Source organism: Podarcis bocagei, assembly GCF_964188305.1.
Source record: "Podarcis bocagei genome assembly, chromosome: 11".
NCBI classification, from domain to species: domain Eukaryota; kingdom Metazoa; phylum Chordata; class Lepidosauria; order Squamata; family Lacertidae; genus Podarcis; species Podarcis bocagei.
Window position 1 is genome coordinate 39,525,396 of NC_138136.1, and position 24,368 is coordinate 39,549,763.

Here is a 24,368-nt window from a genome sequence, read left to right on the forward strand (position 1 = left end):
GTGAGATATAGGCCTAAGCTGCCATATTCCCTGGGTGACCCCCACCCCTACTTTTCAGCCAATTGATACATAAAGATATTCTGATGCTTGGCTATGGACATATTTAATTTCAATATATTTAAATTGATGAACACATGCAAGAAACAGCAGCAGTTCTGTGAAAGCAGTTCTTGAAGTACAAAAATATTTTTTAAAATTTAAATGTTTTCTGGATCCAAATGGGCAGGGAGCTATTTATTTGCCCAAACTGCAGAAGAGTCGCCTTTCTTGTGAATATAGAGCTGCCATCCTCAGTGGTGGCATGTCCTGTGAGGAAAAGCTGTGTCTGAAATCTCAGTGAGCTGAATACTTGGATTTGAGATGACTTTTCAAAATGAGACACATCACCATGCTCCCATCCTGAAGAGATTAAAAAAAATCATGTTGTGGGATAGAGGCGTGGCCTGCTCTTTCCTTGTGGCTGCAGCCATGATGAAGTTGTGATGGTCTGTGGTTTCTTGTTGCCATGGTTTCTGAAATAATAATGTTGCACTGAGCTGTTATATTTAGGGCCCTGTGTGCGGCTTATCATTGGGGAAATATCAGAAACATGATTTGCCTGGAGGAATAGAAGCAAGGCCCTTTTCCAGTGGGAAGTTATTTATGAAGAATTTATCTGAGAGAAAAACAGGATTTATGACCATCTATATGATAGTATAGGAAGGCGTGTTGAGAATTGACTTTTGCACGTTCCCTCAGAAAATAAACACACGTTTCCTTTCTCAGGAAGCATCAAATTCCCCCAGAGTTAATTTCTTCTGCCACCACCCCCTCATCTCCCTCAGATCCATAGCTGTCAACGTTTCCCTTTTTTAAAGGGAAATTCCCTCATTCCGAATAGGATTCCTCACAAGAAAAGGGAAAAGTTGACAGCTATTCTCAGCTCATGTGACTCCAAATGTCTTTGCTGTCTCACTCCTGATAACCAGGAGCCATTTTGTCCAAGCTCACAAAGAATAATGGAAAACCTGCCTTCTGAGGAGCAAGGCTGCTCTTTTCCTTCAGACACCAGAGACAGGACTAGTAAAACTGTTAACACCAGTCTTAGTCCAGAGTCACCAGACGAGAGCCAAATTGGCCTGGTTATTCTTAAGTGATGTTTATGAGGTGGAGTCTAGGAAAGAGGAACCTGTAGGAGGTGCTTCTAAGTATAAATAGATAGGTCCTTTCAACTTGGGAAATGGGGGTTGAGGAAATGGGGGAAAGAAATCTTTATGAGACAGATTAGGGCATCTGCTCCTCCCTTCCCTCTGATTCTTAGAAGGCATTCCTTTTGCTGTATCTTTGGCGCCATTTTCATCCAGGAAACTCACTTGTTTATTGTGTTACACGCCATGCTTTTTTCAGATGAAGTTTTAAAAGGGGTTTACTTTAAAAAAACAAACAAATTAACAACAACAACATATGATGTAAAAATGACGCCGCAAATGAAAAACACCACCACACAGGCAATAAAAACAGCAGACTCAGGAGGCAGTCCTGTGCGTCACAGGTGACTAATCCCTAGCCCAGGGGTCTGACGTGACAAGCAAGTCTTTCTGCCTCCCCCCAGACCCCTCTCAAATTTGCTGGTGGTGGCGGCAAAAAAGAAAATGTAATGTAGACATGAGGTTGGTGTGAGCGGAGAGGTTTAAACGATTCCACCTAGTATAAAAAACAGGGGCAGAAACTGCTTCCTCCTCAGTAATCAGACTGATAGTTTGATGGGTAGGGAGGGTTTTTTTCTGTGCTGTTAGACACAAAATACAGAGGAGTAAAATATTTGTGCATAAAATCGATAATACACAGTTTGAAATGAAACATTTTAGGAGTTATGTGTTCATTAAGTAGTTAAATGACAGGCAATGTCAGGGTGCGCATGTACACAAATTATATAAAGGTAGAATACTTAAAATGTCCAAACCACAGTACAACCCTCCCCCCCCCCCTTTTTTGGCTCCAATGGCTTCTTCTTCACCTTCATCTTTGGGCAGGTAATGCTTTGCCGTGACCTTGTAAACACAAAGTACTCCTGTTTTTGCACTAGTTAGTTACTGTACTAAGATGGATTCATAAATGTGTTGAGTATGAGAGAAACAGCCACTGATACAGGGTACAAGCAAGGTGTAAAGCACACTTTGTGTTTGCTCTGCTTTTATTTATTTTTACTGTAGAGTTGGAAAAACTGCTTAAAAACAACAACACTGAATAGCAACTCTCCTGAGTTGATCTCCACAGATGAAATGAGAAGGGGTTGTGTGCCAAGGGTGAATGCGGCTCTCAAGCCAAATAACGTTAGCCACTTGCTATACATACTTACCTGGGGGGATGCCCCATTCAAATCAGTTGGACTTACTTGTAAGTAGACATGTATAGGCTTGCACCCTTCGTCATAAAATGCCTTCTGGTATTAAAAAACAACAACTTCAAATGCTGTCTCAAAATGGAATAAAGTGGGAGCCTGTCAGTCTTGGCATAACCAACCAACCATGGAGATGTGGGTGAAAATAAGTATTGGTTGGTGCCAGAGCTTAATTTTAGCTGGGGCTCACTATAGCTTAGCCTCAGCACATTATTTCAGTGTCAGGACTCAGCATGATGATATGGGAAGGAAGAACAGATGCTTTGAGCATGAGTAGAATGTCTTTTGTTCGCCTCTTAAGTATTCACAACCAACCCCAGTGTATCTAGGATTTGGGGAAGGGGGTGAGGGATGAGGCCGAGGCACAGTCAGGCCTGGGATGACCCACACTGACTACCCCTGAACTAAAGTTTGGATTCTTCTATTTGCTTGTCATATTGTCTATGGAAAATGCAGCATTGTCTCCGTTCCAAACCTCTTACTGTGAACGGGCTTTTTCCCCCCGTCCCCACTTTATGGCAAGGAAAGAGACAAACATAAACTTTGAGAGCAAGGAACAGCATGCTTGATTTGAGCTATATGAATACCCTCCAACTATGCAGAGAGAGCGAGAATGATAGGCCCCAAGAGGCCCACTTACCCTGTCTTCCAAAGAGCACTAAGCTACTATAACTCACAGCACCAGTAGATGTTGTCTAGGAAGAAGTTATTTGGAAATTCCTTGTTCCACCCAGCATTCTCCCTATTCTTTTAGCTTGTGTTATGTGCATATTCATGTCAGACTTTTTATGTACTGCTACTGTTTTAGGACAGCATGTATTGCTCATATGCAAATGAGCCTGAACCAACAAAAGTCAGACCAAAACTAATAGAACATTGCAAGGAATCACAGATGACAGCCATTGGGTAAAATGGGAACTATGTGTATTAAAATTGCCTTTACAATATGTGTGTGTGTGTGTATTTGCGGTGCCATAGGTTTGGAACCACCAGACCTGCAGTTCTGGGAATGGAAGGTGGGGAGGCAATTTTCATTGATTCCTCCTGTTCCCTTAATTCCCCCAGCACTACTTCCCATGCTGTTTTGGAGGATTGCCCAACCCCTTAGAGCAAATTGAGAGCAGGGGCACAAGGGACTGCACGGAGAAGGAGAAATCAGCAATAATCACCCCACCTCTTTTCACTTGCAGGAGCATCCGGTTCATTGAGATCTGCTCGGCACAATTTATAATTTATAATGTTTTGTTATCTGTTTCCATTTACCAAGAGTATTTGCCTTGTTACTTGCCTCTGTATATGCCTGACAAGAAGTAAACCTTTTTAAGACATAATTTTGTGTTTTAGAATCCTAGAATTATAATATTTTATTATTATATGGGGTGTAATCATAGAATTGTAAAGTTGAAAGGGATCAGTACCATGCTGTAACCAACTGAGCTAAAACTTCTATGATATTTAAATATGTACACTGACAATTCAAAAAGTATTAGAGATCAACCTTAGGAGAGAAAATAATTAAATCTAAAACTATTACTTATTTCTGTGGAATATTTGTTGACCACCCAATCAACAAATTCCTGTGGACAGCTCATGTAGAGTTCAAAAAATCTGCAGTGCGTGTGTGGCTTCCATGTCCAAGAAAACAGTCAACTGCCTGTCATGGATGGGGTTGTACTTCACTGAAAGATACAGGTACATAGTCTCTTCTGGATCCAACTCTTGCATTGTTGGCCCAGATAACCTCAGCAGCTAGAAGCACCTTTTACCCTCTGCAACTGGTGTGACAGATTACTGCAATGCACTGTAGTTGAGGCTCAGGGGCAGAGTAATGTGGGTGTGGTCTGCCCCGGGTGTGTTGTGCGAAACTCAACTCCTCATCGCAAGGCATGCGATCTCTGCAAAAAAGCTCAACAACTCTGGCTCCCCATTTTTTGCAGACAAAAAATAAATAAATTCAATGTGTGGCTGGGTGACAAGAAATTTTCCACACCGGGTACCGCCTGATCTTGCTACGCCACTGTTGAGGCTTCCCTTGTACTTGATCAGAAAGCTACAGTTAGTGCAGAATGACACTCTGTTCAGAGATTTGCACTGGTTGCCCAGTTGCTACCAGGCCAAGTTCAAAGTGTTTACAGTACTTGTGGGGTTGTGTTACCCTATGTTCGATCTGTGGATCTTTTAGTGTAGCAGCACCTACACTTTAGAACTTCCTGCCTATTGATCAGGTAGCTGCCTCTGCTGCACTCTTTAGCGCCTACTTGAAACATCTTTTTAAGGCAAACCTATCCAGACATGCAGAAGATGCATGTGTTTTATTTCTTTTTAGCTTTTGTTGATTTTAATCAACAATTTATTTAATAGTGATTCAATATTTTTAAATACTCATTTATGTTTTGTATTTTTGTAAACTTAGCAGGTTTTTTTTAAAACAATTAAGTGGTATATACATTTTGTTAAATAAAATAAATAAATTCAGACATTATATTAAAACATTAATGGATACATTTTAAACAATAAAAATTGATCATTCAGTTACCTGCTAAAAACAAGCACAAGCAGTGTAACAGCATTTAAAGTCCAGAAGAATCTGTTCCAAGGGAAAGAAACTTTGTTCGTAAATACCTATAGTTCTATAAGCTTATAAAATTTAGCAAGATTCTAGTAATATAATCTAGTGCACAATGATGAACATGTAAATTAATTGTGCTCAGTGAGCTTTAAGTTTGTATAACTGCTGGATTGACGCCTACAAATGTGTCTTAAAGTTAAGAGGGCAGTGGGCAGAATTTGAGTAAATTTCCTCCTGCTGTGATGAATAAATTACACAAGAATGTAACAGCTTGCTAGCAAATATTATTGGACTCAATTAAGTGATACATCTACTGTAGCTAAAGTACTTCTCCATCTGTGTTGCCCAGCTATCACCCACATGAGTTGTGGGCTATAGACTCAAGTAGCAAAGAAAAAGGAGTATACTAAATTGGAATGTTATTCAAATACCCTACAAAGTACACTACTAAGTACATAGGAAAGAAATATATCTCTTAGCACCACCACTAACTTTATTTATGGATTGTTTCATACCCAAAGTTCTCAAGTAGCTTTACATAGTAAGCAAGTAAATTTTAAAATGTACCAACAATAATAACTAAAAGTGGTCACACTAAACATCCTCCAAGTACACACTTCCTTCCATAAAATTACCATAAGTAATCAGCATAAAATTGCAGGCAGCTGAAAATAATTCAGTGAGTTAGCTATAATGTAGAGTAGTTCACTTTGTAAGATGCAACAGCCATGATCTAGAACGCTACGCCGAATGGCACTTTAGTCATATACCCATGTAAAGTGCATTGTACTAATCAACTATTGAGAATAGTGAATAAAATATGAGTGCTCCTGTCATAAGAAAAAATGATATTTATTTATTTAATCAGTTATAATGGCCCCAGGGTGTGGTCTGAAGAAACATGGATCGCTACCACCTTGCATCCGGGTGGAGACCGGGTATGCTGCCTTGGGTTTCATGAAAGAAGGAAGATAAAATATATATGTAAGAAAATAAACAAACCGCTGGTAAAAGGAACCTTGCTGCCAACTGAGTAGTCAGAAGAAAAGCTGAATCTGAGGCCATGACTAGCTGTGCAGCTTCTCAACCATTGGAGGGAACATCTTTTAATCATTTGCAAATTCACTTCCTTAGGATTCCAGAGAGCCATAAGTACCATCACTACTAACAAGTTTGGATTAATTTGTTTAATCTTATTCATCTGAGAACTGTCTCAGAACTAAAACTTAAACATTTTTTTGTAGGTATGATTGAAAAAAAAGAACAGAAGTGTCATGTCAGACACTGTAAAATATCTTTGTGTGTATATATATAAAATTATAAATTGCTTAATAATAAAAAAACTGAGCAGTGCACATACAATAGTACAAAATACAACAATACACAGATAAAATTGTAAACAAGTATATATAACTAAATTATGTGTCTGCATAGGCCTGCTGAAATACTAAAACAATGTTGCAAGGGTGCCTGTGTAATATTAATCAGCAGGAAGTGTGCGTGCCGTAATCCAGTTTTCAAGTTACCAATACCAGAACTCATGTACTCAAGCTATCCTGATCAAGGAATGGCTGCCACTGTCAACCTGGTAAAAAGGCACTCCTAGCCACCAAGACCACCTGGGCCTCCAGTGGATACAGGAGCACCTACTAGACTGCATACCTCTTCCTCTAGGGCAGGCTATTGGCCAGTTTCTCAGATGCAGAAACCACTAACCCACAGAACCTCTGGATGAGCTTGCAACCTCTGGATGCAAGCTCAATTTATTTCCCATCATCCAGGCCACCACTGCATCCAGGCACTGGTCCAGGGCCTGCACAGCCTCTCCTGGTTCATATATTATGGAGTCATCAACATACTGGACTTTTATAAATGGACTTTTTACAGTTCTGGGAATCAAGACACAATGATGAATCAAGATGGTTCTTTTCATAAATATTGGATCAGTTTTGCATACTTAGGAATAATTTATGATGACATTCATTCTGTTTATGATCTCTGATGATATATAGGAAGTTCCCACTCTTGAACAGTTCCCCACTGTACTGAAAAATAATCATTTTTTGTCCATATCTATTTCTATCAATTTTAATAAAAACAATATAATACTGAAAGTATTATATTGAAAATTGGCAACTGTGAAAACAGGATGCTGGGCACATTCAAACACATTCCCCAGAAAGGCAAAGGAATTAACAGGTTGATGACCTGATTTACCTTATGAAAACATTTTGTTCATATATTGTTTTTTATATTTTGTTCATATATTGTATTTTAAAAGCACCAGATAAAAACCAAGAACATGTTTACAGGTTTGCTACAGCTATCAAAAAGTTCAGTTTACTGAATCCACTTCTAATATTTAGTGGAGGCTGTTTAAATCCATCAGCCTTAAGTGCAATAACAAAAGGAAAACATGGTTCCAATTTTAAATGCATTTGGAGCACACTTTGCACTGTTTGGTAAGTACTGTACTACTTTTCATTTTGGAAAGCTATGTCATCCCTAGGCCTCGTTCAGATATAACATGGATAAGGCTAAGGATGGATGATATTGTCAATCTTGGTTTAAGCAAGATTATCAGTGTGGGTTTGCTCCTTACTTCAGCAATGAAGTCTGCAGCATATCAGAACTACCACTTTTAATATGTGCATGCATAAAAACTGGGTAATAGGCACAATCTTTGAGGAGGCTCCTCTCTTTCTCTCATAGAGCAGGAAAATTATTTGAATATTGTCCCTGGTCCAATGCATGCAGATATCATTTACAAACAAAAAAATTCTTTCCCCTCATAACTAATGTTTATCATATGCATATTTAATCAACAAAGCATCATCTCACTAATTAGTTAAGATAATTAGATGCAAGCCCTACGATATACAGTGACCCTATCTAACTTCTAGCATGGAAAAATATTTTTTGTTCCACATCCTGGATTGTTCCTCTTAGCCCTAAGCATCTCCCTTGTGTGATTGAAGGGGAAGAGGGCATCCCCTCCCTCATATCACTGTGGCCATAAGTTGGAGGGATAAGTGGGAAGCCTCTTCTACATATGTAGGCTCCTACTAGATTTGGAACCCTGAACTCCCATTGTTCCAAGCCACAGAGGGAGCCTACATGAACTCCCTACTATTCTCCAACACATGTATCACATCCACACCATACATTGAAAGTGCATGACTGCTCCCCAAAGAATCATTGGAACTAGTTTGTTAAGGGTGCTGAGAGTTGTAGTTGTCTGACGGGTAACCTGCTATTCTCAGAACTTTTGAGGGAAAGCCTTGCACTTTAAATGTTCAGTGCAGATATGACTGGCTGTGGAATGGCAACAGTGACACAAGGAAGGGGGCCAAATCAAGGAATGTGCCCTTTCCCTCACACTTGCACACGGAAGGAGAAGGCTGCCTGAATTCTCCTATATATTCCCAGACTAATATTCACATATGGTGCTTTGGAATTTGCTGCAGATTTTGCTTCCAATGAACTCCTTCAACCTTTTTCTTCTTGTAGAATCTTTTAAAGGAAGTTCTCTGCTCAATTGATGTTCATTTAGATGGTTATGTCAAAATTGTTAGAAGAATGGAGAGCAATTTGGGAAATGCAATGCTAATGCAATGCTGGAAGCTATTCACGCAAGATGTAGCATTGCTTAATTCAGGTGGCCTTTTAATTTTTTCATCAATTGATTCATATCATTTCTATACTGCTTTATATTTTTTTAAAAGAAACCCTCAAAGCATGCATACGATCTATGTTACAGCATGTAATAAAAATTACAAAATATCAAAACAAAACACCACAGATGAAGATCTCATATAAAAGACACATTTAAAGCAGCATAATTAATGGGAAAATAAACATAAGTCAGATAAAATTCCAATGCAATACTACAATAAACTCCACAAAACAGCATCATTAGTAACTAAACATAATAATTGAATTATTAACACAGTAACCTTTCCCAAATACATCTCTTGCTTTTTTTTAAAAAAAAAGAAAGCTGGAGGCCAGACTCCAAGACTATGGCAAATAGCCTGCTATCTCAAATTTTCAAAATCTAGTAATAAAGTTAGAAAGGCAAAGGTATCCAGTGGTGGCTTTACACTAGTGAAAAACATTACTGTTTATTCAAGGCATGATACTTCATTTTCACCAATCCCACCCCCATGTAGCCTCCTGTGCCCTGACTTAAACATTTTCCCACTGAAATACTGTACCAGCATCACTACTATTTAAAACAACATTAATTGTTTATCTGTTCAGTTTCACAAAACAGTGTTGCAGTTTTGGTTGGTGATTTCATTTTGATTTTTATAGGAACACTTCAGTCAAATCGAATACACCCAGCAGGAGACTTTACAATGCATGACCTTTTGAATATTCTTCCCTTTATTGATGCCCTTCTCGTCATCAGAGTGACAGGCAAACAACTGCTGGAAGCTCTTGAAAATGGAGTTTATAGATACCCAGCTCTTGATGGAAGGTATGAAGTATATATTTTTTTAAGTGCCTCTTCCTCCGACTCCTGAACTCCTCTGAAAATGGATTTTTAATGCTGAAACAGTCAGCATTTATCAATTTCCATCTTGCATGCAAATTATACTATTCTTACTGTCTGAATTTATGTCACACTAAACTATGGTTTAGTGCTATGCACATTAGCTGGAATGAGCTGAAGTGAAGGCCTGGATTTGCATGCTTCCCCTTCCCTCCTCCTTTGTTGCCAGGAGAAGGACTTTGCCAGCATTTAGTTTCACTTTCACACAATCTTGGCATCTAATGTAGGAATGGGGGAGAAACTGGATCCTATTTGCATTTAAAAGTGAACCTATCAAGTTTACTTTCTGAAACAATTGAAATACACCCATCTTTTGAAATGTGAGCTTCTGAGAATTTTGTGATGTAGTTCCCCAATCAAGTACAGTTGTGATGTTTGGCTTCCAAAAAAAGTTCAAAAACTGGAACACTCACTTCCGGTTTTTAATTGGGAGCTGGAACGTCTGACTCCCAAGGCATTTGGGAGCTGAGGTACGACTGTAAGGTGTATAAAAGTGCATACACTGCAGTAAACTGTGCATAAGAATGCATATATTCATGAGAAAAACATACTGAAATGTATTATATTAAGGAAAATTGCTTTGCACAAATTTGTATATTAGGCATATACATTAGGAGAAATTAATATTTAAAAATGTTTTGCAAACTGATACAGAAATGTGGAGAATTGAACTTAAGAATTGAAAAATGAGAATCTTGACAGATTTGTCCATCCGTATATGTGATTGCATATGAACCAACTCTTGAATCAAAAGTAACAACAGCTTGGGGAGGAGGGACATAGGTCAGTGGTAGAGCATATGCTTTGCCTACAATAATAAGAGTTAAAAATCTCCTCGTGGAGATGAGAATGCCAGAATCTGCCTAAACATTATGTTTTGCACCTACCGCATGTGGCAAACCACTTTTTTATGGAAGACAAATAGCCAGTTGCACTTTAACGCAAAAGAGAGTGAGACAAGGCTTTGCTGTGCCTCTCAGCTAGCAATTGGAGCACAACTCCCATGCCAGCTCTATATGAAGCCAATGCAGTTTTGTTCTGAAACCCAGTGCATCTGTGTGCAAAGTTCTTTCAGTCTCACACTTGCTTTAATTGGCTCCTGCCTGTGTACATTCCAAACATCTGTGCTCTGTGCTGTATTTCATGTTTGGAAACTAGTGCGTCTTGCTAAATTTAATAGGTCAAGGCAGGCTTCTTGGATAGTGCACTAGGGGTAGCTGAAATTAGAGGAAGGCTAGAGAAGGAGCTCACAGAGGTGCAGCAGGAACTATTATCTGCATGGCATTATTAATCAATGTGTGTTAAATGTTAGTACATGGAGGAATAGATTGTATTGATTTTGAAAGAGGGCTGAAATGTGGAGAGTATTAATGAGTGAGTTTATTCATCATAATATAAAAATATAAACTGTTTTTATTAACATTTAGGTTTCCTCAAGTAGCAGGAATAGAATTTGGATTTGATCCAAATGCAGAACCAGGGCATTTTAAAAGATTCTGTAAAAATTCAAGGACGGTATTTAAAGCAAAATCAGATCTATCAACATGCTGTTAAGGAATACTTAGCTAATGTAAGCACTTCTTTTAATATGCTATTTTGAACTATAGTGATGCTTATTCCATTTGACAAAACTATTTCTTATGACCATACCACGTTGGAAGGAAATAACCACTGGTGGACAAGCAAGGCAATGGAAGACATTTATGGTAGGAATTACAAAAACTTATTACCTGAAAATTGTGAAGGTGACATCAATGACAATCTTTCATGAGTGGTTTAAGTAATAGTCTGACCTGGGATAAGGTAGCATCCTATCCAGGACTTTATAGTGAAATGCAAGTTGTAGCTAATATAATATGTGTACAACTTGGTACATGTTTAAATATTCCATCTTCAACCATTTCTATTTTCACTTACATTTTGTATCACATCATAGTCTTCATCATTTATAAAAACGTAAGAAAGCACACACCTGCTAATCTAGCTGATTATCATTGTTATCAATAAGAATTGTTAATGTTTATTAGACTCAATTGAAAAAATTCCTTCCAGTAGCACCTTAAAGACCAACTAAGTTAGTTCTTGGTATGAGCTTTCGTGTGCATGCACACTTCTTCAGATACACTGAAACAGAAGTTGCCAGATCCTTCTATATAGTGAGAAGGTGGGGAGGGGTGTTACTCAGAAGGGTGGTGGGAATGGGAGATAGGCAGATAGCTGAGAGAGCCTCTTGACGACTCTTAACGACTGTAATAGGTCTTACAGGAAAAGGCAAGGGGTGGGAAGGTGAGAAATGGTTTAGTTATGTATAGTGAGATAAGAATCCAATGTCTTTGTTCAGTCCAGGTCTTTTCATGGTTTTAAGTTTGGTAATGAGTTGTAATTCAGCAGCTTCTCTTTCCAGTCTATTTCTGAAATTCCTTTGTAGTAAAACAGCTACTTTGAGATCTTGTATAGAATGTCCTGGGAGATTGAAGTGTTCTCCTACTGGTTTCTCTGTTCTGTGATTCTTGATGTCAGATTTATGTCCGTTTATTCTTTGGCGTAAGGTTTGGCCTGTTTGTCCAATATAGAGAGCTGAAGGACACTGTTGGCATTTGATGGCATACACAATGTTAGACGATGAGCAATTAAATAGTCCCGAGATGGTATGTGTGATGTTGTTGGGGCCAGTAATGGTGTTTTCTGAACAACGTTTTCTGAACTCCTACCCACTCAAACCTCTCTTGTACCTGCGATACATTGACGATATTTTTATCATCTGGACACATGGTCAACAGACCCTGGACACCTTTCACCAGAAATTTAATGATTTTCACCCCACAATCAACCTTACAATGAATCAATCTATGCAAGAAATATATTTTTTGGACACTACTATAAAAATACAGGATGGGCGCATAGACACCACCTTATACCGCAAACCAACTGACCGACAAACATATCTACATGCCTCTAGCTACCATCCCAAACATACCAAACAGTCCATTGTATATAGCCAGGCACTACGTTACAGCCGCATCTGTTCCAATTCTACAGACAGAGACTCTCACCTAAGGGATCTACAGCAAACCTTCTCAGAACTAAAATACCCAGCAGGTGAAGTTAGACAACAGATCAACAGAGCCAGACTGATACCCAGAGAGAACTTGCTGCAAGACAGACCCAAAAAAGAAAATAACAGAACACCTCTAGTCATCACATACAGCTCCCAAGTTAAAACAGTACAACGCATCATCAGAGATCTACAACCTCTCCTGGACAATGACAGTTCTCTTTCTCAAGCTCTGGGAGGAAGACCTTTCATTGCCTACAGACAGCCACCCAATCTTAAACAACTCCTAACCCACAATAATACTACAACCAGACTTAACACAGACACTGGCACCAGAGCCTGCAATAAACCCAGATGCCAACTTTGCTGCCACATACACCCAGACAACACCATTACTGGCCCCAACAACATCACACATACCATCTCGGGACTATTTAATTGCTCATCGTCTAACATTGTGTATGCCATCAAATGCCAACAGTGTCCTTCAGCTCTCTATATTGGACAAACAGGCCAAACCTTACGCCAAAGAATAAACGGACATAAATCTGACATCAAGAATCACAGAACAGAGAAACCAGTAGGAGAACACTTCAATCTCCCAGGACATTCTATACAAGATCTCAAAGTAGCTGTTTTACTACAAAGGAATTTCAGAAATAGACTGGAAAGAGAAGCTGCTGAATTACAACTCATTACCAAACTTAAAACCATGAAAAGACCTGGGCTGAACAAAGACATTGGATTCTTATCTCACTATACATAACTAAGCCATTTCTCACCTTCCCACCCCTTGCCTTTTCCTGTAAGACCTATTACAGTCGTTAAGAGTCGTCAAGAGGCTCTCTCAGCTATCTGCCTATCTCCCATTCCCACCACCCTTCTGAGTAACACCCCTCCCCACCTTCTCACTATATAGAAGGATCTGGCAACTTCTGTTTCAGTGTATCTGAAGAAGTGTGCATGCACACGAAAGCTCATACCAAGAACTAACTTAGTTGGTCTTTAAGGTGCTACTGGAAGGAATTTTTTTATTTTGACTATGGCAGACCAACACGGCTACCTATCTACTACTAGACTCAACTGGTTATTGACCAAAATAAATAAATACTCTACTCTGTTTATTAGACTTGTTAGTTGCCTGTTACCTAAAAGCCTCCAAGCAAATTACAAGACATTTGAAAACATTAATAAGAATACATCATGCCTGTGGTTCCCATTTTTTTCATCCTGCAGACCACTTAAAAAATTCTGAGGGTCATGGCAGACCACTAAATGCAACTTTAATGCACTGTGCCAGGTGCTGTATTATTTTTAATTGTATTTTTTCAGACGTGTGGACCACCTGATGAACCTCGTGGACCACTGTTAGGGAACCCTTGCATTATACCATCAAAATGAAACACCACTTATAGCAGCCATAGGAAGCTTTGGCAGGTAAGTTGCTGTTGCAGTAGAGAGGTTGGCACAATGCAAACACACTTGCAGGACCACTGGATTCGCCTCACAGTTGTGTTTGCACTGCACTGACATCCCCGCCCCTTTCCCCATTTCTCCAAGTAAGCAACAGCAACTGACCAGCAGCTCTACCTCATCTGACAAGATACTTCTGGATGTATCTCCACATCTGGCCATCTCTGGTGTGGAGGGATGGAGGTGACACTGTGCAGGGGGTGGTGAGAGTGGGAAGGCAAGTCACATGTAGTGCCAAGCAGGAAGCACTGCCTTATTTGCCAGGGTGACACCCCTCTTCCCTGCCTTCATTCACAGGTACAAATGAGTTGGTGGGAAGGCAGCCCTGTCTCTATGGTGGCAGGGATGCCTCCCTACATTCTTGTGAGAATGGGCACAACTGCAGAGTCTGTGCAACTTGGACACCATTTGTTCTAAATTAATATTTCAACGTTTCACAAACTGACTTTTTATTTATGTAGAATTTTATTTTTAATATTGAATACACAATTGAAAGCAATAATTGTGTAACATAATTTAAGATGAAAACAACAGAAAATTGTAAACTATAACCTAATAAAGATTCTTGTCCAAAGCCAGCTCATGCACTTTATTCAAGGAAGCAGACTTCCCCATTTATATCCCCATCTGTTTGGGGAAGCATGCGCCCAACTGGGTGCAGGATGCTCAGTTTCCCACTTTGATTTAACAGATGAGGCTATGCACACAGCCCTTTCAAAGACATTAAAATGCTTCCACCCAGGGGTCAGGTGTACCACAGATACTGCAAAGTACCCTTTTCATGACGGTCTCTCCACATTTGCCTTATGGTGTCATATATACACCATATTTTAATTGAAGCTAAAGGAAATGTTGGAGTTAAATTTAACAAATATACTAAACAAACCGGGTAAATATCACATATGAATATTTAAATTTGGAATCTGCACTCGAAGAGCATTGCTCTATGAGTAATGCCAAACTGAATGTTTGCATTGGATATATTTGAGTTTTCAGCATTCTTAGTTTGTCAGTAAATCTTCATATAATCATCCTTTATTATGCTCATTGTGCATATAATCAAATGCACATTTAAAATATGTACTTAGATGCCTGTATCTGAAAGAGTATGTATACTTGGCAACAAGTTTAATGTCTGTGATTTTTAGGGAAAGGATAGCTACATGAAGTTTCAGAATTGCTCCAGGTTATTTGATACAGAAACTGCGCAGACACTTTCCACAGTAGTTATTAATCACTTTTACTCCATCAAGATTGTACGAGAAATCAAGCAATGCTTCTCTGGTCACCGAATGAGTTTAATTACAAAATCCACACTCTCTTCATTAATACGTAAATAGATAATGGCATGTTACAAATAAGTAAGTAATTTTGCCCAAAGGAATGTTCTCCTAAAATAAACCATTGTGTATTCCTCCATATATGCCGTGCTAATTATTTTCTCTACTGGAAATATGTTGGGTTACCACTGCTTTTTCACCTAGCTAAAAGAAAATAAGTTTATGTCAGGTTGTTTCTCCTTCTAAGTCGAATGACAGGGTTGAAAGCTGGTCATCTGACAACCCAGGAAGGAAATCCCTCCTTTCCAACTTCCTAATCCTGCTCTCTGTCAGGATGCGAGGTGGTGATGGCTGGTGCCCAGTGAGCTTGGTAAGATGAAAGGCAAGGAGACCAATAGAGGGTGGAGCTGGAACCAATGACAAGCAGAGTCAACTAATTCTGCTTTTTGTCCCCCATCCTCCTCCATGCTAAGTTCTAAAAAGCATTACTGAGACCAAGCAGGAGAAATCTGATAGATAGGGCCACCCCCTTGGATTGGTTGTAAGAAAGAAGGCAGGCAGGTGGGGGCTGGCTGAGGGCAAATGGAGGCAGTGCCCCATTTGCCCTGATGAAGTAGCTTCCACTGATGTTGGTGGGAGGACTCAACTCTTCATTAGCTCTGATGTTCCTTGGGTTGCTTAGTGATAGTTGGGTCTTTGTGGGATTACAGAGTCCCCTCAGCCTGATGGACCTTCCCTAGTTACTTATAGTAGGTGGCTCATCCAAGTATTCCATCCCCAGTCCAGCCGTCTAACCCACTGCTGCCTTGCCAAGCTTACTGTTCTCTTCAGCTCTGTAGCCACCTGCTGCTTTTGCTGCCCAGAGACTTATGTAAGAAATGGAACACAGGCTGCAACATTTGTACACCTACAATGAGAAGCCTTTCACTTCCAGTCCAGCTTTGTTTCCCTCTTAGAGGGCTGGTTAAGGTTCAGAGCCTCCAGAAGGTGGATAGCTGACAGTGTGCTAGGAAATTAGTCTTAGTGGAATTTTGCTACCTTTGTTGTTACCAGAATTAATGCAATTGCTATGACTAATGAAGTATGGACTATTAATTGTTCTGTGTCACAGTGAATTAGAAATGCACATTTCAAATCTAGACTTCTTGTTATTTGGCATCACATCCTCATGCAGGCAGTATTGATACATCTGGGACTATTGCCAGTGTTTCCTCTCTCTTACACTTAGTCCTTTTTCAATGAAGGCATAGTTTCCTTTAAAAAATAAATAAGTTACAAAAAAACTTCCACCACTGAGTCAATCGTATGGGGCAGGAAGGGATTTGAGCTGATCTAATTTGAGTTTATTAAAACCATAAAAAGCTCAGTTCACACTGCTATTTCTCCATGTGATGCTGAGTAGTCTTTATCTGCATTGGGCTAGGAATTGTATTTATATATCTTCTTATTGCTGATGTTTTTATTGTTGATAGCTTTGGGGTGTTTCATGGGAAGTGATTCATAAATGAACAAAAAGGTAAGCCAGCCTTTGAACCCAGCACTACAAAGAGCCAGCTCATCAATGTAATGTAATGTAATGTAATGTAATGTAATGTAATGTAATGTAATGTAATGTATCCTGGATAACAGTGTGAGCTAAGCTGTAATGGGTGCAGCCTGAGCAATACTGTACTTGTGAACTTGACAGCTAGAAAAATTGCTACAAATTCTTGCTACACAGTGTCCAAATTTCCAAATGGTAATAAATAGATACGTAATGGAAGATTCACAAGGAAAGTAATGTCTTGTGTGAACTGCCCTGGTGGGATCACCCACATAATTCAATATGCCATCTTCAGACAGCCAGAAGTGAGCAAAGAGCACAAACAGTTAGCTGTTGGCTGTTCACTTAGTTGTTTCTGGGTGATGCTTGTCTGCAAAAGCTACCCTTGCTGTTGCTCATCATTCCTCCGGTTCATCCACTTTAAAAGCATTTTGGATTGTGAGGACAAGCTGGCTTTAAACCATCCTCATTGCCTTAAACCATCAAAGTCTTAACGCAAGAATGTATACTCTTGTGATTTATCTCTAAAAAACATTTTTTAATTTGATAAAAAGCTAGAGAATTGGCCCAAGTATGCTGCCTGCAATGATGTCAAACTAATTTGTAACCTGCAATCCAGAAAGGATTGGGGAAGTGACATAATATATAAAGAAAATAAGGGAAGAGCAGTTTAAGGACCAAGAACTTCATGTTTCATTTTTAAAAAACCAAACCTTTGCACTAATACAATACATTTCTTTCTCTCTCTCAAAAACAACAACAACTGTTGAATAGATTTGCTAGACTTCTAAACTTCTCCTAAACCTAAGGGTCAAACTACATATAGTGTGAGACATCCTGCTGATTAAAAAATAATAATAGATTTTTTTAAAGAAATCAGTTTGGGGGAGGTCACTGGGGGAAAGTGTTTTAATGCTTTCCCCATGTTCCTTTTCCCAACTGAAACGGATCTTCACCAAAGCTGCTCCACGGGGCAAAACATAGTTACTATATAGGTATCTTCAAAGGATAATCTGAATCACTGCTCTGGAGCAAAAGAAACTGCTGAAAAAAACTAAGGACAGAATCATGTATTGTGTGCTATGATGAAATATAACATTTCTGTAGCAAATGAAAAATGGCACAAGCTCACTGGAAGATCCCAGGCTTAATCTGCAGGATGTCCAAGTAGGGCTGTAGAGCTATTACCAGTCAATGTAGACAATACTGAGCTTAGAATAATAGAATTGCAGAGTTGGAAGTGACCCCAAGGGTCATCTGGCCCAACCCCTGCAACGCAGGAATATTTTGCCCAACATGGGGCTGGAACCCAAGATGGACCAATAACCTGACTCAGTATAAAGCAGCTTCCCATGTTTCTCTGAGTAAACTAAAAACAACTTGTCACCACGGGTTCATCATCAGTGGTTCTAACTGGTTTATATGCATTCTTTGGCTGAACTGGTTTGTAGACCACAGCTGAAGTATCCCTGAAAGTGTTGTTAAAACAGGGAAAGACTTTAAGCATAAGAGTACAAGACAGGTCTTAATAAGCCAGTGACTAATATCTCATTATTTAATTTCAAGCCTTTGAAACACAAACAGAGGAAAAAGAAGCGATAATTGCTGTGCCGGGTGTAGAAGGAAGGACCTGCCACATTTCAAAGAACATGAAGGTACACTTGCGACAGCTTTGAATAGTTTCCATGCATTTTCTCCACTTCCTAGCAATGATTGTAAGAAATCAGATTCGGATAACCATCTCATGCCAAGTCAGATCGTTGGGAGAAATGGTACCTTAGTGGTGTAAAGAGAAACTGCATTGATATTATTTGTGTTAGAATGTTTTGATTCTGGTTTTCATTTTATTTTACATATTCTCTTCAGATTCTTTGCAATCTCATTATCCTCCTTTAGTGCATCTTCAACTCCCTTGCCATTCAAGGGTCCAACTGCCTCTCTAACCAGTCTCCTGTTATTAGCAAAATGATTCTCTTCGCACCCTTGGTTATTCCAGTTACCACAACTGGGGTAACCAAGTGCGCCGACGCCCACCTTTGGCCATTGATTTGTTGACCCCATACGTGGCTTCTTTTAATGTCACCTGTGCCTGTATGGTCAATTGCACAAAATCCAACTGTGTGAAAATGGGCAAGGATAATTTTAATTGCTCTAATTATGTAAATATTTCTTATGTATATAAATATACAGAGCTGCCAGAAGGCTGGTTCTGGTCATGTCCAGGCTATACATTTAATTACATTCCAGCAAACATCAGCCATGGCACGCCCTGTTGCTTAAGCCGTTTGTCCATCGTATTATCCAAAAAGCATCATTTGACCCGCTCTCGATATCGCCGCTCTATTGCATTGACTAACGATTGTGATGATTCAATTTCTCTTCCCAGTAAGTCTGAATATATCTCTTTAGCTGTTTCTCTTTTAGGAGTCCCTGGATTGGCTGTACACAATAGTAGGAACATTAACTCTTTAGCTTGTTTTGCAGCAAAGGCCCTGAATTTTACTTCTCAAGCTCTTCACTTTCTAAATAAAGAACAGAGTGAACTCCAGCATGGCCTTCTGCAAAACCGCGCTGCTATCGATTATTTATTGATGCTTCATCATTATGGCTGTGAACAAGTGAAAAGAGAAACAGCTAAAGAGATATATTCAAATGTGTTGCTTCAGTATTACTGATAATTCTAAAGCCATTCAAAGCCAAATCTCTCATTTGCAAAATCTTACACACCACATTAAACAGAACGTTGGATTCTCTGGCCTCTGGGATTCTTTCACCCAGTGGCTCACCGCTTGGTTGCCATACCTGACTTGGCTTCGTAATCTCTTTCAATATGCCATTGTCATAATATGTATATTAATTTTGCTATGTTGCTTCCTCCAATGCATTCCGGGACTCATAAGTCTTTTGTCTCGGCTTCTCTCTCCCCCTCAGCCACCCAATAAAATAATTGCTGCCTACTTTGCGAAATGGCAGCACCAACAGTAAACATTAGGGGAGATGTGGACGGACTTATTTCGGGCATGCGCTGGCATACCACATATCCCGAAATATTTTTGTCCCGTCAACCCTGGCGAACTTCTTTTGGGCATGCGCTGGCATACCACGTATCCCGAAGTATTTTTGTCTTATTCACCCAGAACAACTCGCAAACAAGAAAAGAAAGGGGGAGATGAAGAGAAGCTCTGCTTCTGCACATGACTGTGGCATGATGGGAAGTCTTGCTTCTAAGCTTTTCTCTGGCATGATGGGAAGTCTTGCTTCTAAGCTTTTCTCTGCTTCTGCACATGCTGCACAACCCGTTCTAAATACCTAGACACTCCCTCATCTCTTGTTCAGTTCAACATTATACTCTGACCTGTTCTTAATGCATAGCTGACCACATCTACGGAACGCGATTATTATGTTCTTTCATGTTATGATCAATCATTAGTAATTGTTTTAGTCCTGCTATATTAATCACTAGTTATAATTTAATTAGGAGGTTTCATGCCTGTCTAGTTCTGTGCTCCCTTTCCCAGCCTTTAATCTATTGGTGATTAATGCCTATATGTAAACTTTGCTTTGTACTTGTGTTAACCAATCAGCAACAAGTTGCTTTGTGTTTGTGTCAACCAATCAGCAACGAGCGCACCTGTGGCAATGTTGTAATATTCAATAAAAGAGTCTTCTCGGGACTTGCTCGAGAGATGCCTCTCACATGACACTTGCTACTCGTCTGTCGTTATTCCAACCCAACATTAAAGATTATTAATTTTATGGCCTTAAATATTTTAGCAATGTGCTCCTCAAATTCTTTTTAGTATCCTTTGCTGTCAGCTTGCATTTATTTTGTCTAGCGTTTCATTTTAATTTGGTCTGAAAACATTAATTGATCCTTAATCACAGGCTATAACCTGAGCAAAGATATTTACTGCTAGTGGCAGTGCTAAAAATGTATAATTGGGGGAAAGGGGGTCCTGTTATGTTCTCATTTACAAAACCAATAAAGGATATTTTTAAGTGTGCAGTTCTCTGGACACACACACACACACACACACACACACACACTTATTTCCAGTAAACAAACAATTGCTGTGGTTTAGTTTGCCCAGTGAAATTACCTCCTTATTTAAGCATGGTTAAATATGTTCCAGATGTCACCGATTTCAACATACTTACTATAGTTTTTAATGTTTTAATTGATCAGTTAACTGACTAAACTGGTCAATCTCTATTTGGAGAAAAGACCAGACAACCCATTTCTGAATTAAACTAATGTACAGCTCATGAAAATATTACTATGCTACTCTATGCTGGTTAAAGCCACTGAAATGAAAAACCATTTTTATGCGCTTCAAATTCATTTGAAAATCTTTACACAAAAAGAAGTAGAAAGGTCAGCAAAAAGCTTTCCTTCAAACTTCTGCACAACTGGAAGTCAGATAGCTCTGTAAGCCTGATTATAAAAACAGCTCTGAGCAGCCTATATTCAAACTGCTTGGATAGTCTAAAAACGGGTATACTGTATTATCCCAAGTTGTATTCACAATGGGACAGCTCAACATACGTAAAATCAGTCAGAGGTATGTAGAGAGTTCCTGTCAGGGTTCTGCACTTGTTTTCAAATCATTTCCTTTGCTCCTGATGTGGGTGCCATTTTTGTAGCCAAAATGACAACACCAATGCATAAGAGGGAATTATTATCAGGCTTGGGGAAACCCTGAGGTTTGCAGAAGCATATCAAATCATTTAGAGATCAAATCATTTAGAGAGGGAAAAGTGGAAGGATCCTCAAAACAACCCAATGGGGACTGAGTCTACTCAATAGTGATAATAAACTGACTGGCTGTTGCTGAATAAAATGCAACTTGGTAGAATTGCTAAGAACCTCTATGGATGCCTACATCATCACTGTCACCATCATTTCTACTTCCTTATTTATAGGCCACATCTGCAGCTTACATAATCATAAATGACATGCATTTAAAAGTAAGAACATCTAACATAACAAAGCAGTAGTAAGGTTCTACACTTAGGCAGGAATAACCAGCTGCACAAATATAAGATGGGGGGCACCTGGCTTCCCAATAGTACATGTGAAAAGGATCTAAGAGTCTTAGTAGACCACAAGCTTAACATGAGTCAACAGTGTGATGCAGCAGCAAAAAACCCCTAATGCTATTCTAGGCTGCTTCAACAGAAGTATAGTGTTCAGATCAAGGGTAGTGATAGCATTGCCCTATTCTGCTTTGGAATACTATTCCCACCTGGAATACTGTACCCAGTTCTGGGCGCCATAATTTAAGAAGGATATTAACAAGCTGGAAAATGTGCAGAGCAGAGCGACCAAGATGATCAAGGGTCTGGAAACCAAGGACTTGGGTATGTTGGGGTGGTTTAGCCCAGAGGAGACTGAGAGGCAGGGCTGGTTCAAGACATTTTGGTTGGTCCAAGACAAAATGGTGCCACCCTCAGGCAGGAAAGAAGGGATGCATGAAGTTCTACAATAGGATCAAGAGGGTGAGTGAAGATCTCCATCAGGAACAAGGGAGGGGAATCGGATCAACTTTACCCAATGGTTGAAGGGGAAATTAAAGGCTGTCACGAGGGGTGGAAAGGGGCCCACTCTGAATCATGCTGGCCAGGTGCAGACCCCAGGAAACCCCTGAGGGCAGCCCCCACCATTTCCTCCTATGGGGTGTGGGTGGAGGGGGACAGACCAGCAGCACATCCTAATCACCAAGAGGCGACAGTAGAGGCTGCATTTTAGGGGTTGAAGCTGAGGCAGCAGATCTGGCCTCCAAGGAGTTCTCCACAGCCATTGCTGATACTGCAATAGGGGCGGCAGCAGCGGACAATGCATTCCTTGGAGGCCAGATCCTTTGCCCCTGTGGATCCTGCTGCCTGAAGCAGTTTGCCTCACCTTGCCTCATGGGTCAGCTAGCCCTGCTGAGAGGTGATAAGATGGCCATGTTCAAATATCTGAGGGGTTGTCACATGGAAGACGGAGAACAAGCTTGTTTTATGCTGCTGCGCATGGGAGGACCTGACACAATGGACTCAAATTACAACACAGGAGATGCAACTAAAAATTAGGAAGATTTAGAACCCAATTTTCCCCAACTTACTGGATTATTCCCATATCAGGTAAACCAGAATTTTCAGGGGGGAAAGATCAAGGCTGGTGTTGTTTGAGGGGAGTGTCATGTGGAGTACACAAATGAAATGGGAATGAAAACAGCTGTAAACACTCAGTAAACTGGTGTGGACAAGGCCTCAGTGTGAGGTGAGTGTAAAACATACAAACTGCGTGCATTATGAGCTATACTGCACATAGTGTTGGCATTAGATGTAAACTTTGGGAGCTTTTCTGTGTGGGGCAGAGGAATATAAAAATACCAATATATTTTAAAAAAACTTGTCATATTGGCTCAGCTTGCCTGGGCCAAACAGTTTTGTAGACTGAAAATAGGAGGGATAAACGTTCCCCCCCTTTCCTATTTACATGTAGGCTGTGAGTCAAACATACATTCTTTAAAGGTAGCTATATTATCTAAAAAGCTGATATTCCCATAACATTATTATTGTAGGCAGGGTGAGATAATAAAAGGTATTTAAAGCTCTATTATTTTCATTTCCTCATTTAATGAACACTCTAATGCAATAGACTATTATGTCAGAAAACTAAACCCCTTTCTTTTCTAGAATTAATTAGTGCCAAATATAGCTCTGTTGACTCTTAAGTTCCATTAATTCCAGTCCATGTTCTCACATGAATATGTTTTTATGAGACAGCAAGCATATTTTTATATGTTTGTACACCAGTTTGTCCTTTGGTCACACTTGGTTTCCAGCGTGATTGCCTTCCTGTCCTATGGAAATGCACTGTAGCCGAAGTCATGTGTGACAAGAACTATGGTGTGGTAAAACTGGAAGCCCTGATCTCCTTACAGTGTTGACATATTGTCAGGGAACTGACATCAGAGCGAAAGGAGAAGGAGAGGCTCCTCGATTCTGCAGGAGAAGGTACCAGCACCAGGGGGAGACGCAGCTTGGTAGAGGGGGAAGGAAATCGGCGTAACACCAGGGATCCAGGAGGGCAGATGGGGGAAGCGGAGGCAGAGCTCCAGGATTCTTCCCTGGACATCAGTGAGGAGAGCACTGGTCCTCCACTGCCCACGCCCTCCCTGCGCAGAAGACTCCCGTGCAGTGAGAGGCGGAGACGACTGGGAGTCAAACAGCTTTTATGCTGGAAAAGGTTTAAGAAACGCCCACAGACAGATTCTGCTAGCGACTGAGGCAGCCACGCTGAGATGGGCTGTGCAGTCAGGACGGTTTAACCCAGGCAATTAAGCTCCCTAACGGGGACAGTTTACGCACGAGTAACTCAAACCCATTACACATATGTTGGTATTATTCTTATTATTTTAATTTATTACCCTTCTTTCACACTCAGATCCCAAGATGGGTTACAACAATTTAAAACATTAAAAACAGTTTTAAAAACTTACAAAAAAGAGAGAAACATTAG

General features: G+C 39.9%; 2 protein-coding genes and 1 long non-coding RNA gene across 6 annotated transcripts in view; 1 reads left to right on the forward strand and 2 right to left on the reverse strand.

The window, feature by feature from the left end:
- The window catches only part of RNF180 (ring finger protein 180), a 111,776-nt gene that overhangs the window by 5,623 nt on the left and 81,785 nt on the right, over positions 1 to 24,368 (reverse strand). The gene's annotated exons all lie outside the window — the stretch shown is intronic.
- On the reverse strand, positions 197 to 2,481 carry LOC308597423. Its single transcript, XR_014012968.1, has 2 exons — positions 2,375 to 2,481; positions 197 to 512 (listed from the first exon to the last, which is right to left on the reverse strand). It is a non-coding gene; the product is annotated as an uncharacterized lncRNA (long non-coding RNA).
- Positions 510 to 14,415, forward strand: LOC308597360 (mannosylglucosyl-3-phosphoglycerate phosphatase-like). Of its 4 annotated transcripts, XR_014012897.1 has the most exons (6): positions 3,198 to 3,286; positions 7,262 to 7,411; positions 8,460 to 8,607; positions 9,267 to 9,432; positions 13,895 to 13,999; positions 14,333 to 14,415. XR_014012897.1 is itself a non-coding variant. In XM_081213282.1 (5 exons), the coding sequence occupies exons 2-5, from the start codon at positions 7,382 to 7,384 to the stop codon at positions 13,932 to 13,934; spliced, it is 384 nt and encodes a 127-aa protein (XP_081069408.1). In that variant the 5' UTR covers positions 3,198 to 3,286; positions 7,262 to 7,381; the 3' UTR covers positions 13,935 to 14,415. The 4 variants fall into 4 exon arrangements, 1 of the variants encoding a protein (XP_081069408.1); XR_014012895.1 differs by lacking the exon at positions 3,198 to 3,286 and adding an exon at positions 510 to 1,177 and having other exon boundaries at positions 13,691 to 14,415; XM_081213282.1 differs by having other exon boundaries at positions 13,895 to 14,415.